Source organism: Nerophis ophidion, linkage group LG18, assembly GCF_033978795.1.
Source record: "Nerophis ophidion isolate RoL-2023_Sa linkage group LG18, RoL_Noph_v1.0, whole genome shotgun sequence".
Classification (NCBI taxonomy): Eukaryota; Metazoa; Chordata; class Actinopteri; order Syngnathiformes; family Syngnathidae; genus Nerophis; species Nerophis ophidion.
The window spans coordinates 26,477,914-26,492,676 of record NC_084628.1 but is presented as its reverse complement, the minus strand read 5'-3'; the positions used below and the strand labels follow the sequence as shown (position 1 = coordinate 26,492,676).

General features: G+C 39.2%; 1 protein-coding gene across 2 annotated transcripts in view; it reads left to right on the top strand.

Annotated features, from left to right (window-relative positions):
• The first annotated feature begins 653 nt into the window (after positions 1-653).
• LOC133537038 (cell adhesion molecule 2-like) overlaps positions 654-14,763 on the top strand; it is a 272,500-nt gene continuing 258,390 nt past the window's right edge. For both annotated transcript variants that reach the window (XM_061877859.1, XM_061877858.1), the window contains exon 1: positions 654-816. In XM_061877859.1, the coding sequence (XP_061733843.1) occupies positions 747-816 (70 nt within the window). In that variant the 5' untranslated portion in view covers positions 654-746. The remainder of the gene's footprint in view (positions 817-14,763) is intronic.

The window sequence follows — 14,763 nt, the reverse complement described above, 5'->3', positions numbered from 1 at the left end:
ACAGTACAGGTAGTAGAACAACTGTGTTTTTATCACTGTGTATTTGATAGGTGCCGTCGGAAATGTAACTACTTCTTTTTTTTACATATATATATATATATATATAATATGACATGATGTAGAGCAGTGGTCTCCAACCACCGGGCCGCGGACGCAGAATAACTTGTTATTGTTATTATTAATTTCCTAATCACACTAAATTTTTTAATTTAGTGTGATTATATGCCACCCCTCTTAACCACGCCCCCAACCACAAGCTTTGAGGGGGAAAAGTCCTGCAAATGCCCTCTACTGGAGGCGTGATGAAGTGCACCACCTGTGGGAATCGAACATTGGGCTTCAAAGTTGCATGCCCGCACCACAGGTATTTATGACCCCACTTCAGGAAAAAAATAAATAAAAAATACGTTGAACACGTTTGGACTCCCAGGTGTTTTCATTGGCTGACGTTCCTCGTCAGCGTTTTTTAAGAGGTGGGCGGGGCTTCGTCCCCCCCCCTCTCAGCCAATTGGAGAGCCGCAGCGGATCAAAGGGGCTGCACGTGCGCGCTGCGGAGCGAGCAAAGCGCGGCGTCCTGCTCCAGAACGGAAGCCTCTCCGCCCCCCCCACCCTCCTCTTCCCCTCCCAGCGTCATCATCCTCTTCATCATCATCTTCCTCCATGTGAAGTCTGCGCGGACCCCCAGCAGGAGCCCACCCGGATACCCGAGCCAAGGAGCCCAGGCAGGACCAGTCGATTGTCGCACGATGATGCTGATGATGGTCAGGCGGCGCGTGCTCTTCATCCTCTCCAGCCTGTGCGCAAGCGTCTTCGGAGGTGAGCGCGCCGCGCGCGGGACGCTGCAGACGGGCGTGGTGTGCGCGTGCGCGCGTGCGTGACAATAAGTTGTGTCGTCCAGGTGAGCGCGCGTGTCACGCAGGACTTTGTCTCCTCGCGCGGCGCAGGTGTGCACGCGCACGCACGGTTGTTTTTGCAGCCTCGCGCAGTTTTTTTTTTTTTTTTTTGGATCGATCATTGATTTGGTGAGAAAGTGATGCGTTCACTGTCTCTGGCTTTTCGCCTCTTTTGTGTGCTTGGAAGTCGACCTGCTGTCGCCGGGTGCGTGTGCGTGTGCGTGGCAACCCCCCCTCATTAGAAAGTTACCATCCTTGCAGTGCACGTAGAGGCCACGCCCACAAAATCCGTGCAGAAGTGAAATAAGTGCTCCCCCATTCTGTCGCATCGAAGTGGATTTTTTTTAGTTCTAATTTTTTCTTAGTTCTTATTTTTAAGGTCATGTTTTAACCAATTTTTTCAAAATATATTGTTTCATACCTTAAATGTTGTTTTACATTATTTGTTATAGTTATATTTAAAATATATTTTATAGCTCTAGTTTTTATATTGTTCTTCATATATATGTATATATATATATTTATATATATTAGGGCTGTGAATCTTTCGGTGTCCCACGATTCGATTCAATATCGATTCTTGGGGTCACGATTTGATAATATATCGATTTTTCCGATTCAAAAGGATTCTGTATTCATTCAATACATAGGATTTCAACAGGATCTACCCGAGTCTGCTGACATGCTAGCAGAGTAGTAGATTTTTGTAAAAAGCTTTTATAATTGTAAAGGACAATGTTCAATCAACTGATTGCAATAATGTAATTTTTTTTAACTATTAAACAAACCAAGAAAATGACTTACTGTATTTTATCTTTGTGAAAACATTGGACACAGTGTGTTGTCAAGCTTATGAGATGCGATGCAAGTGTAAGCCACTGTGACAATATTGTTCTTTTTTTAAATTTTCATAAATGTCTAATGATAATTTCAATGAGGGATTTTTTATCACTGCGATGCTGAAATTATAACTAATATTGATACTGTTGTTGATAATCATTTTTGTTTCACTACTTTTGGTTTGTTCTGTGTCGTGTTTGTGTCTCCTCTCAATTGCTCTATTTATTGCAGTTCTGAGTGTTGCTGGGTCAGGTTTGGTTTTGGAATTGGATTGCATTGTTATGGTATTGCTGTTTGTTGGATTGACTAAAAAAATAAAATAAAAAAAAAATCGATTTTTTAAAAATTAGAATCGATTCTGATTCGCACAAAATAAACGATTCGATTCGAATTCGAATCGTTTTTTTCCCACACCCTTAATATATATATATATATATATATTGTGTGTGTGTGTGTATATATATATGTATATATATATATATATATATATATATATATATATATATATATATATATATATATATATATATATATATATATATTAGGGGTGGGCAAGTTAATGCGTTAATTACGAGTTTACTCATCAATCTATTAACGCCGACAATTATTTTATCGCATATTTGCGTATGTTGTTTACATGCTTTTATTTTGTTAACGCCTTTTCTTAACAAGATGGCGTCGCCCGGATCGGCTTCGGCGTGGAGGGGCTCTTGGTAAAGATGGAACATTCGGCAAAAATACCGGACAATTCTGCACATTTCATGGCTGGCTTACTGCGTGGTCACTCCGGGATCACTTAGGACCGCCAGACAATTCTGAATGTGGATAGATCGGGCCGTTTTGGACTGAATGACGCGTGCTTGCTAGACCGGCTAGCTAGCATGGGAATACTTTGCCGGCTACATCCAGCGGCCTGTGAAGCAGCGGAGTATATGTGTTGTCTGTCTATTTATGAATAATGCAGACGAGGAGTGTTGGCTGAGTTCTTAATGTTTGCTTTTAGAGCGTGCATATCACAACATACAAGATGCCGTCATGGCGATACACAACCTATACCGGGCTACCGTGCATGCTTGTCACTCCTGTTGCATGCTGAGTAGGGTAGTTCTTTTTTTCCCTGGCTCATAACATCACAATATAGTACCATGTATATAATGTGTTCAGTTTATCAAAGCAACAAGCAAACAATCGGAAAATTCCCATCATATCAATTCCTAGATATGGTCATAATTATTTTAAGTGCACTACGCAGAATAAACACAACATTATTAATATTGCTACTACGGTTAATTTGATCAAAAATTCCCTAAAACAGCCCACTACCTATAATATAAGTTTTTTAAACATAAGATCCCTGATAAAAAAATGTTTCTGCTGTTACCTCAGAAATTGCCTGTTCAGATGTTATGATTGTGGCTCAGATATTTGTATGTAGATTATATTTATTTTCCATAACAAACAGGATAACTTAAATACCCTGGCAGTGGCAATAAGCTTAAATGTTTGTATTTACATTTTTTGAGTTGATTTTCATAAAATATGCTATTTAACTGCTACTGTTTAACAAGGACTGATTTAAATTGTGTTTGCACAACAAATGTTTTGGCGCTTTTGTTCATGTGGGAGAATATTCCAATAAAGGTGCACTACACACTACTTTTGAATTCATTATTGGGCTTTGCGTATACAATGCAGTTAATCGCGATTAATCAGAGAAATAGTGCGATTAACTTCGATTAAAAATTGTAATCGTTGCCCAGCCCTAATATAAATATATATATATATATATATATATATATACACACACAAAGTAACTATATATACTATACATACACACGTATACATAGCCTATATATATATATATATATATATATATATATATATATTTATATATATATACATATATATGTATGTATATATATATATACATATATATATATATATATATATATATGTATATATATATATATATATATATATATTTGTGTCTGTATATATTAACACATTTCCCCAAATATAATTTTTCATCTTGAATTTTAATATTTTTCTTCTTATTTTAAGTTAAATAAACACATTTTGACTAAATTTACTTTTTCATATTTTATACATAAAGCTTGCATTGTTCTTATTTTTAGTTATGTATATTAACAAGTTTTTCCTAAAGATACTTTTCCATATTTACAGTTTTTATGTTGTTTTTCGTATATCTATTTAATATTTATGTTTAAACAAGATTTGCCTAAAGAAATTTTTTCACATTTTAAATTGAATTTTTACATTGTTATTCTTATTTTTATAGTTATATTAACAAAATGTGCCCAAAATATTTTTTTTCATATTTTATGTTTTTATATTGTTCTTCCTCTATATATTTTTTTAAATATTTTAACAAGTTTTGTCCATAGATATTTTTTCATAATTTATATTTATAGTTTGTATATTGTTCTTCTTGTATATACATTGTTTATAGTTAAAACCAGTTTTGCGCAAAGTAACATCAATAACGATTTTAAAATTAATTTGTTGTTGTCTTTTAGCTTTTGTCCTGCAGGAATCGCTACAGCAAGTCTTTTGCATGCTTAATTTGCTGTGTTTTTACATCCCTTATTAAAATATTAATAAAACAAACCCTGGTTTCATTTCCCACATAAACGTTGTGTTGAAGGTTTGAACAAAGAAAACATTTGCTGCCCCACCGTTAGCGTGGCAGTCACCTGACAAGAGGCCGCCCCACAACGTTGTGTGTGTGCATGTCAGTGTGTGTACTTCTGTCCATTCTCAGCTTTCTCCACTATCTCTGACTGAGTTTGGAACTAAACGTTAATAATGTCTGACGTTACTTACAACTGGAATGAATCTTGCCTTTCTGGAAATGTTATCGATTATATTTATGGATGTTGTTAGTGTTTTATTGAGTACAACTCAAGTGTCAAACCTGAAGCCCGGGTGCCAAATGTGGTCTGCCAGTTCATTTCAGGTGGTCCCCACTTTGTCTGTATTGGTCAGCCACTTCATTTATGTGGTCTGTCATGTCATTAAACGTGGTCTGCTACATCCGTTAGAGTAGCTCACCATTTTATTCAATTTTATTCATTTAACATTGTCTGCCACATCCTTTAGGGTGGCCCATCACTTTATTTAATGTGTTCATCACATCTTTTAAGTGACCCGCCACGTTAAACGTGGTTTCCCACAGCCTTTAGTGTGTTCCACAATTTATTCAATGTGGCCCGCCATATCATTCAATGTGTTTTGCCACATCATCTATTGTGGTCGCCAAATCATTTGGAGTGGTCCGTCATTTAATTTAAAGCAGCCCCCTATGTTATTTAATGTGGTTCGTCATGTCATTTAATGTGGTCTGCCACATCCTTTAGAATGGCCTGCCATTTAATTTAATGTGTTCCGCCACACCCTTTAGCGTGGCTCGCCATGTCTTTCAAGGTGGACCGTCATATAATTTAATGTGGTCCGTCACATCATTTAGAGTGAACAGCCCCTATCCTTAATGTGGCCCTTTGTTTCATTTAATGTGGTCCACCTCATCATTTAAAAAGGGCCCGCCATATACTTTCATGTGGTTTGTTATGTAATTTAATGTCTGCCACATTCTTTATAATGGCCTGCCATATAATTCAATGTGTTCCGGCACATCACTTAATGTGGTCAGCCGAATCATTTAGAGTGGCCCGCCATATTATTCGAAGTGGTCCGTCATGTTATTTAACGTGGACCCCCATATTATTTAATGTGGTTCGTCCTGTCATTTAATGTGGCCCGCCATATCATACAATTTGTTCTGGCACATAATTTAATGTGGTCAGCCAATTCATTTAGAGTCGTTTGTCATGTTATTCATTGTGTTTCGCCACATAATTTAATGTGGTCCATCAATTCATTTAGTGTGGCCCGCCATAACATTCAACGTGTTCCGTCATGCCATTTACAGTGACCCCCCCATGTTATTTAATTTGGTTCGTCATGTCATTTAACATGGTCTGCCATATCATTCAATTTGTTCCGCCACATCATTTAAATTGGTCCGCCAAGTCATTTAGTGTGGCCTGCCATGTCATTGAATGTGCTCCGTAATGTCATTTAATGTGGCCGCTCCATGTCATTCAATGTGGCCCCCTACATCATTTAGTGTGGCCCCCCGATGTCATTTAATGTGCTCCACCACGTCATTTGAGTTAGCCCTCTAGATCAATTATTGCGGCCCTCTAAGGACATTCATAATTGCGAGGTGGCCCTGAATAAAACCAAGCTTCACACCCCTGGTATTGACGCTGTGATCTACTTCACAGGATTTTCATTTGCATTTTCTTCTGACGTCTGATTGGCTGAAAGGGTCACATGTTTAGTTGTTGTAGCGCCACCTGTATCACCAACTTGAGCGTTGTTTATAAAACAAAACTTTACAAAGTAACCTTAGGCTGAATTATTTTTAGTTCCTAGTAACAAGGCAAGGCAAGGCAACTTCATTTATATTGTACATTTACAACAATTTTTAAATTGAACCAAAGTGCTTTACAGGTTAAAAAGCATAGAGCAAAAACAAACAAAAGAAAAACAAAGAACGTAAACAATGAATGAGCTAAACAAGATAGTGCAAAAGCAATATGGTAAAAGGAATCGAATAAAAAGTAAAAAAAAAAATAAAAAATTAATTGCATAAAAAAGGTGTGACTTTTCGGAAGTTCCCAGGAAGCCTAAAGGTGCTGTCGAACAATTGGCTGAAGACCGTTGGGACGTTTCTAAAACATTGCCTTTGAATTTTCAGCAGCCATTACAGTTAATATTTATTTTTAATTACAGATGTCCGATGATATCTGACTGCCGATATTTTCGGCCGAAAAATACTTTAAAATGTAAAGTCAGAAATTATCGGGATTGGTTTCAAAAAGTAAAATTTATGACTTTTTAAAACGCTGCCATTCGAAGTAGTGCACAGACGTAGGGAGAAGTACAGAGCACCAATAAACCTTAAAGGCACTGCCTTTGCAAGCTGGCCCAATCACATAATATCTACGGATTTTTACACACAAGTGAATGCAAACATACTTGGTCAACAGCCATACAGGTTACACTGAGGGTGGCCGTATAAACAACTTTAACACTGTTACAAATATGCACCACACTGTGAACCCAGACCAAACAAGAATGACAAACCTTTGGGAGAACATCCGCACCATAATACAACATAAACACAACAGAACAAATACCCAGAACCCCTTGTAGGACTAATTCTTTCCGGATGCTACAGTATACACCCCCGCTACCCCCTAAAAACCCCGCCCCCAACCCTCCCCACCTCAACCTCAACTTCTGTCAGGGAGAGCATGTCCCAAATTCCAAGCTGCTGTTTTGAGGCATTTTAAAACAAATAATGCACTTTGGGACTTCAATAACAAATATGGCAGTGCCATGTTGGCATTTTTTTCCATAACTTGAGTTGATTTATTTTGGAAAACCTTCTTACATTATTTAATGCATCCAGCGGGGTATCACAACAAAATTAGGCATAATAATGCGTTAATTCCACGACTGTATATATCGGTATATGTTTATATCGGAATCGGTAATTAAGAATTGGACAACATCGGAATATTGGCAAAAAAAAAGCCATTATCGGACATCTTTATTTTTAATCTAACCCCTAAGTCAGGGGTCGGGAACCTTTTTGGCTGAGAGGGCCATGAAAGCCAAATATTTCAAAATGTATTTCCGTAGGAGCCATATAACATTTTTCAACACTGAATACAACTAAATTCGTGTATTTTTAAGTATGACCAACATTTGTAGAGTATAATAAGTCTCTTATTCTTTTTAACAACATTGTTATCCTAAAAGTTAACCAATAATAAATATAATACTTCTTACCATTAATGCGACATCGTGAACAGGTGCGGTAGAAAACGGATGGTTGGATTAAAATGCATGAGAATGTTTTATGATTTGAATGTTATTTTTGAAACTGTGATTACCAGTGGAATTATTCATTACTTATCGTGTTAAGCAATGTCAGCTAAGATTTATCTGAGAGCCAGAGGCAGTCATCTGGCTCTAGAGCCATAGGTTCCCTACCCCTGGTTTAAGCATTAAACAACTTTTTACCTTCACTCTGCCTCCCGCTGTTTCCCACATCTACAAAGCAATTAGCTACCGACTGCCACCTACTCATATGGAAGAGCATTACACAGTTACTCGGCATAGCTCGGTTAGGAGAGTGGCCGTGATAGCAACCTGAGGGTTCTAGGTTCCATTCCCGCTTCCGCCATCCTAGTCACTGCCTTTGTGTCCTTGGGCAAGACACTTTACACACCTGCCCCCAGTGCCACCCACACTGGTTTAAATGTAACTTAGATATTGGGTGTCACTTTGTAAAGCCCTTTGAGTCACTAGAGAAAAGCGCTATATAAATATAATTATCTGAGAGCCATATGTAGTCATCAAAAGAGCCACATCTGGCTCTAGAGCCATAGGTTCCCTACCCCTGCCCTAAGTCATTCAGCAACTATGCAATTAGGAAATAATTGTCTAGTATTTAAACTTCTGACCGTCCAAATAGGATGACACATGCGTGGACTAGTGCTCGCTGAGCAGTTTCAGCCTTGATAGATCACATTGCGCGTGCTAAATAATTCAGTTAGCGCCTTCTCCTCCCAGTATTGTGGGTGTTGTGATGACCAGCATCTATTTAGCATATTAATAAAACAGACACGCTAATTGATACGTGTGGGCTTTGTGGGCTATTAAGTTTGCACGTGTTGTAGTAGGTGCACATTTTTCGTAGTCCAGACTTTTGACGTTGCATGAACAGCGTGATCAAAAGTCACTGAGCAGCTAAGAAGGTTGAATAAATGCGGCGGACTTCTTCTTTCCTCTTGATGGTTTTTCTTGCCGTCACAAATGTTTCGCCAATTAGTGACATTTCCCCAAGGAGATGTTGACTTTTCTCTTTCATTTGAGTATATTTCTATCCCTCCTACATTTTTCCCGTGTCTGCAAAACGCAAACATCAAGTGGCAGGTCAAAATTCGGACTCATTGTCACTGTAAAGTATTTATTCCATGTAAATGGACGCAAAGTAAGAAAGCTTTCATTTTTTTTTTAAATGTTGATTGATTCTTGCTTTCAAGTTCAATGAAATCACTAAAATTATTTATTTATATGTCTTGAATAACTTGCAGTATTTGCTGATGATTTTGAATAACATTCGATCGCATGACCAAGAAAAAAGACAATTTGTTTGGACTAGAATTTTAAATTCTGATACATGTGATCGAAACTGAAAGGTTTGAATGTCCAAGGTGAGTGGAGTGTGTGGATGTTGGAACAGTTCAAATCGGTTGAGAAATGTGGGAAATGGAGAGGTTTGTGTATTGCCCATTCATTTCCAATGGAGGGAGGGGGGGAATTCCTGGTAATTAGGGAATTTTTAGAACAGGGAAACATGCTGGCTTGAATGTCAAGGACGAGTGGAGTGTCTGGATGTTGGAATGGCTGACGTCGGATGAGAAATGTGGGATATGCTTGGCACTCAGCGTCAAGGGTTGGAATTGGGGGTTAAATCACAAAAAATGATTCCCGGGCGTGGCCACTGCTGCTGCTCACTGCTCCCCTCACCTCCCAGGGGGTGATCAATGGTGATGGTTCAAATGCAGGGAATAATTTCGCCACATCTTTTGTGTGTGTGTGTGTGTGTGTGTGACAATCATTGGTGCTTTCACTTGAACTTAATATGTAGTAGATTGTATAATGCGCATTCATTGTCAATGGGGCGAACATGAATTTTGGGAAAAGGAAAACATGTTTTGCGTTCGATATTCAGTATCTGAAGAGTAGTGTGGGTGCATAGTTGAAAGGTCGAAATCAGGTTAAAATATGGCGCAATATTTTGAGAGTTCAGAGCACTGTAGAACTACGAATACATCCATTCATTTGAATTGGAATTTCTTGGAAATGTGGGTATTTCGGGGAAATCGGGAATTTTTGGAAAATATATATACTAGCAAAATTGTCCTAGATTAAATGAATGGTTTGGTGTTGAAATTTTTCAAAACGGTTGAAAAATGTTGATGTATTAACAGTTTGAATTTAGAATAGGGCGTTCAGAATTCCTGGAATTTGTACAAAAAAAAAAAAGAAGAATTTGTTGTACCAACTAAGAGGAATGTTTTGAAGGTGGAATGGTCAAAAACGGTTGAAAAATGTGGACTGTGAAAACCTTCCAGGAAGAGATGAAAATAAAGCTTTGGAAAACCAGGAGTTCTGGGAATTCCTGGAAAAAAAATTAACTTGGAAAATGGTAGTTTGATTGTCTAAGGTGAGTTGAGCGTGTGGATGTTGGAACGGTTCAAATTGAATGAGAAACGTGGAATATGCTGTAGATTGTATAATGCACATTCATTGTCTATAGGTAGAAAATCCTGGGAAAACCGGGAATTTTGGGTAAGGGAAAACATGTTTTGTGTTCGATATATCTGGAAAGTAGCGTGGGTGCATGGTTGAAAGGTCGGAATCAGGTTAAAAAAATAGCACAACATTTTGAGAATTTAGCAAATTGGGGAACTATGAATACGTTCATTCATCTGAAAGGGAATTTCCTGGAAAGTTGGGTATTCCGGGAAAATTGGGAATTTTTGGAAAATATTTATACTAGCACAATTGTCCTCGAGGATATGGATGGGTTGGCTGAAAAATGCTGGCGTAGTAACAGTTTGAAATGAGAATGGGTATTTCTGAATTCCTGGAATTTGTACAAAAAAAATAGAAGCATTTGTTGTCCCAACCAAGAGGAATGTTTTGAAGGTGGAATGGTCAAAAACGGTTGAAAAATGTAGACTGGGAAAGCTTTCCAGGAAGAGGCGAAAATAGGGCTTTGTTAAACCAAGAATTCCTGGAATTTTTTGAACTTGGAAAATGGTAGTTTGATTGTCCAAGGTGAGTGGAGTGTGTGGATGTTGGAACGGTTCAAATAGGATGATAAATGTGGAATATGTAGTAGATTGTATAATGCCCATTCATTGGCAATGGGAGAACATTTCGGGAAAATTCTGGGTAAGGAAAAACATGTTTTGTGTTCAATACATCTGAAGAGTAGTGTGAGTGGATGGTTGAAAGGTTGAAATCACGTTCAAAAATGGTGCACCATTTTGATAATTTGGATCATCGTAATACTATGAATACAGTGGGGCAAAAAAGTATTTAGTCAGCCACCGATTGTGCAAGTTCTCCCACTTAAAATGATGACAGAGGTCTGTAATTTTCATCATAGGTACACTTCAACTGTGAGAGACAGAATGTGAAAAAATAATCCAGGAATTCACATTGTAGGAATTTTAAAGAATTTATTTGTAAGTTATGGTGGAAAATAAGTATTTGGTCAACCATTCAAAGCTCTCACTGATGGAAGGAGGTCTTGGCTCAAAATCTCACGATACATGGCCCCATTCATTCTTTCCTTAACACGGATCAGTCGTCCTGTCCTTTTAGCAGAAAAACAGCCCCAAAGCATGATGTTTCCACCCCCATGCTTCACAGTAGGTGTGGTGTTCTTGGGATGCAACTCAGTATTCTTCTTCCTCCAAACACGACGAGTTGAGTTTAGACCAAAATGGATACATGGATGATACAGCAGAGGATTTGGAGAATATCATGTGGTCAGATGAAGCATCGCTATCGTTGGTAAAATGTGCAGAACAAATGAGGGACTTTCGCATCTTTTGACACTGGTGCAACTTGAATCCGTCGATTGGTATGTGTTTGTTTGGCATTAAATGTGGGTGGAAAGAAAGGCTGGATGCAAATATAGCTACAAATGAGGCATAACGATGCAATATGTACATACAACTAGCCTAAACAGCATGTTCGCATCGATTAGCATGCCGTGCTAATCGATGCACATCCACGTAAGTCAACTTGAATCCGTCCCTGATCGTGTTGTTACACTCTACGACAACACACCGACGAGGCATGATGTCTCCAACGTACGGAAAACAGTCGAAAAAACGGAAAATAACAGAGCTGATTTGACTTGGTGTGTGTAATGTGTTTGAGAAAATGGCGGATTGCTTCCCGTTGTAACGTCACGGGTGAAAGGTCATTGCTCTGACAGCGAACAATTGAAAGGCGTTTAAATCGCCAAATTCACCCTTTTTTAGAGTTCAAAAATCGGTTAAAAAAACATATGGTCTTTTTTCTGCAACATCAAGGTATATATTGACACTTACATTGGACTGGTGATAATGTTCCCCTTTAAAATACACATGCATTACCTCAGTGAATTGCAGCCTTTGGCAGCACTCGTCCATGCTACCACCACCACTATGCATGACTTTAGGCAAGAGATAATAATCTTTAAAACTAATGTGTGTTAGAATCCATGCATCCCCTCAGTGAACCGCATGTCCCACAGTTTCGAGCAGCACTCGTGCATACCACCAGCATCACTATGCTTGACTTCAGGCTAGAGAAAATAATCTTGAAATTTACTTTTGTGAGTGTCAAACAAGGACTTGGACTTGGATTGTTTCTTCTACGCAAAGGATGATTGGCACGAGCCAAGCGTGAATGTAAGTACATTTTATTTTACTATTAACACAAACAAACAACAAAAAGGCAAACAAAGGGCGCGCACAGTGGCGGAGAACAAATACTTGGCTACAAAAACAAATGACTAGAACAAAGGCTGTAAACTAAAAACGTGAAACAAATCACTTGCGCTGTGGCATGAATAACACACCAAAAACTTGCACTGAGGCATAAATACAAAATTTACGTGGCGTGGTCAAAAACGAACAGCAAGGCATGAAGGAAGGTACATGGAAATGTGGGTAAGGTGGGTAGGTAAAGTTGCCAGGACAAAGACAGAAACAGAATGGCTTAAATAATGACTGTGATAATGATTAGCAGGTGTGAGAACTGAGGACCGGGACGTGACTTGAGGGCAAGGTGAACATCAATGAGTTGGCATGGAGACGAAAACAAACCAGGAAGTGCAAAAACAGAACTGAGTGTCCAAAAAACAAAACATAACATGACCAAACATTACAAAAAAAACAACATAATCCATAGACGTGACAGTGAGAAGTTATGCTTCCCCTCAGCATAATTTATTTGGTGTTGGTGGTGTGCATGAGTGCTGTCCCAGCAGCACTCATGCACACCACTTACACCATGCATGAATGTAGGCAAGAGACAATTATTTTGAAACGTATTTGTGTTGGAATTCATGCATCCCGTCAGTGAACCGCAGTTCCTAGCAGCACTCGTGCGTGTTACCCCCACCATTGTTTGACTTTAGGCAAGAGATATTAAGCTTGAAACTTATGCGTGTTAGTATCCATGCATCCCCTCTGTGAACGGCTGCACTCATGCACGCTACCAACACCATGCATGGATATAGGGAATAGACAATATTCTTCAAACTTACATGTGTTAGAAATCATGCATCCCTTTAGTAAACTGCAGTTCCTGGCAGCATTCATGCACGCTACAAACACCATGCATGGATGTGGGCAAGAGACAATTATCTTGAATCTTATTTGCGTTGGAATTCACGCATCACCTCAGTTAACAGCAGTTCCTAGCAGCACTCATGCATGTGAATACCACCACTGTTTGACTTTAGACAAGAGACATTCATTTTGAAACTTAGGGATGTTAGAATCCATGCATCCCCTCAGTGAACCGCAGCTCTCGGCAGCACTCGTGCATGCTACCACCACCACTATGTTTGACTTTAGGCAAAAGACAATTATCTTGAAACATATTTGTGTTGGAATTCATGCGTCCCTCAGTTAACCGCAGTTCCTAGCAGCACTCGTGCATGCGAATACCATCACTGTTTGACTTCGGCAAGAGACATTCATCTTGAAACTTATGCGTGTTAGAATCCATGCATCCCCTCAGTGAACTGCAGCACTCCTGCATGCTACCACCACCACTATGTTTGACTTCAGGCACAAGAGAATTATCTTGAAACTCATATTTGTTGGAATTCATGCATCCCCTCGGTTAACCACAGTTCCTAGCAGCACTCGTGCATGCTAATACCACCACTATGTTTGACTTTAGGCACATTACAATTACCCTATTTCCTTAAATAGCCGCCGGGGCGCTAATTAATTTAAAACCTCTTCTCACTCCTGCGCTTATTCAAGGCATGCGGTAAAAGTAAGCAGGCGCTAATAATTTTAAAACCTCTTCTCACCCCTGCGCTTACCAATGGCATGCAGTAAAACATTGAGTGTGATATAAAAAAAATCATTAAAAAATTATTCTGTGGACGCGGCCCGTTGGTTGGAGACCACTGCTCTACAACATGTCATCGCGACCGCCTTTACACAACGCTATCTGCGTGCCAGCCGGACGCACGCATTTCGCTGCTTCTCATACGAGATTGCAATGCATACTTGGTCAACAGCCATACCTTTTACACTGATGGTTGTGATATAAACAACTTTAACACTCTTACTATTATGTGCCACACTCTGTGAACCCACACCAAACACATTTCTGGAGAACATCGGCTCTGTAACACATTATAAACGCAACATAAGAATTACCCATAATGCCATCCATCCATGACTCTGGGCTATATTATACACACACCCCCAACCCCGCCCATCTCAACCGACGCAGGGAGAGGGGGGGAAGGGGATGGGGGGTTTGGTGCTAGCGGGGTGTATATTATAGCCAAGAGTCATGGATGCATGGCATTGTGGGTAATTCTTATGTTGCGTTTATAATGTGTTACAGAGCCGATGTTCTCCCGAAATGTGTTTGGTGTGGGTTCACAGAGTGTGGCACATAGTAAGAGTGTTAAAGTTGTTTATATCACAACCATCAGTGTGATCTGTATGGCTGTGGAACAAGACCCCTGGTTTACACATAGTAAAAGCAGAATAAAACACCTCTGCCATTCTGAAAGTGACGACAGGGGAAGTGTCACTCGTGACGTCACGAATTTGACCCGGCGGTAAAAGTAAGCATGCGCTAATAAATTTGGGGAGCGAATTTGACC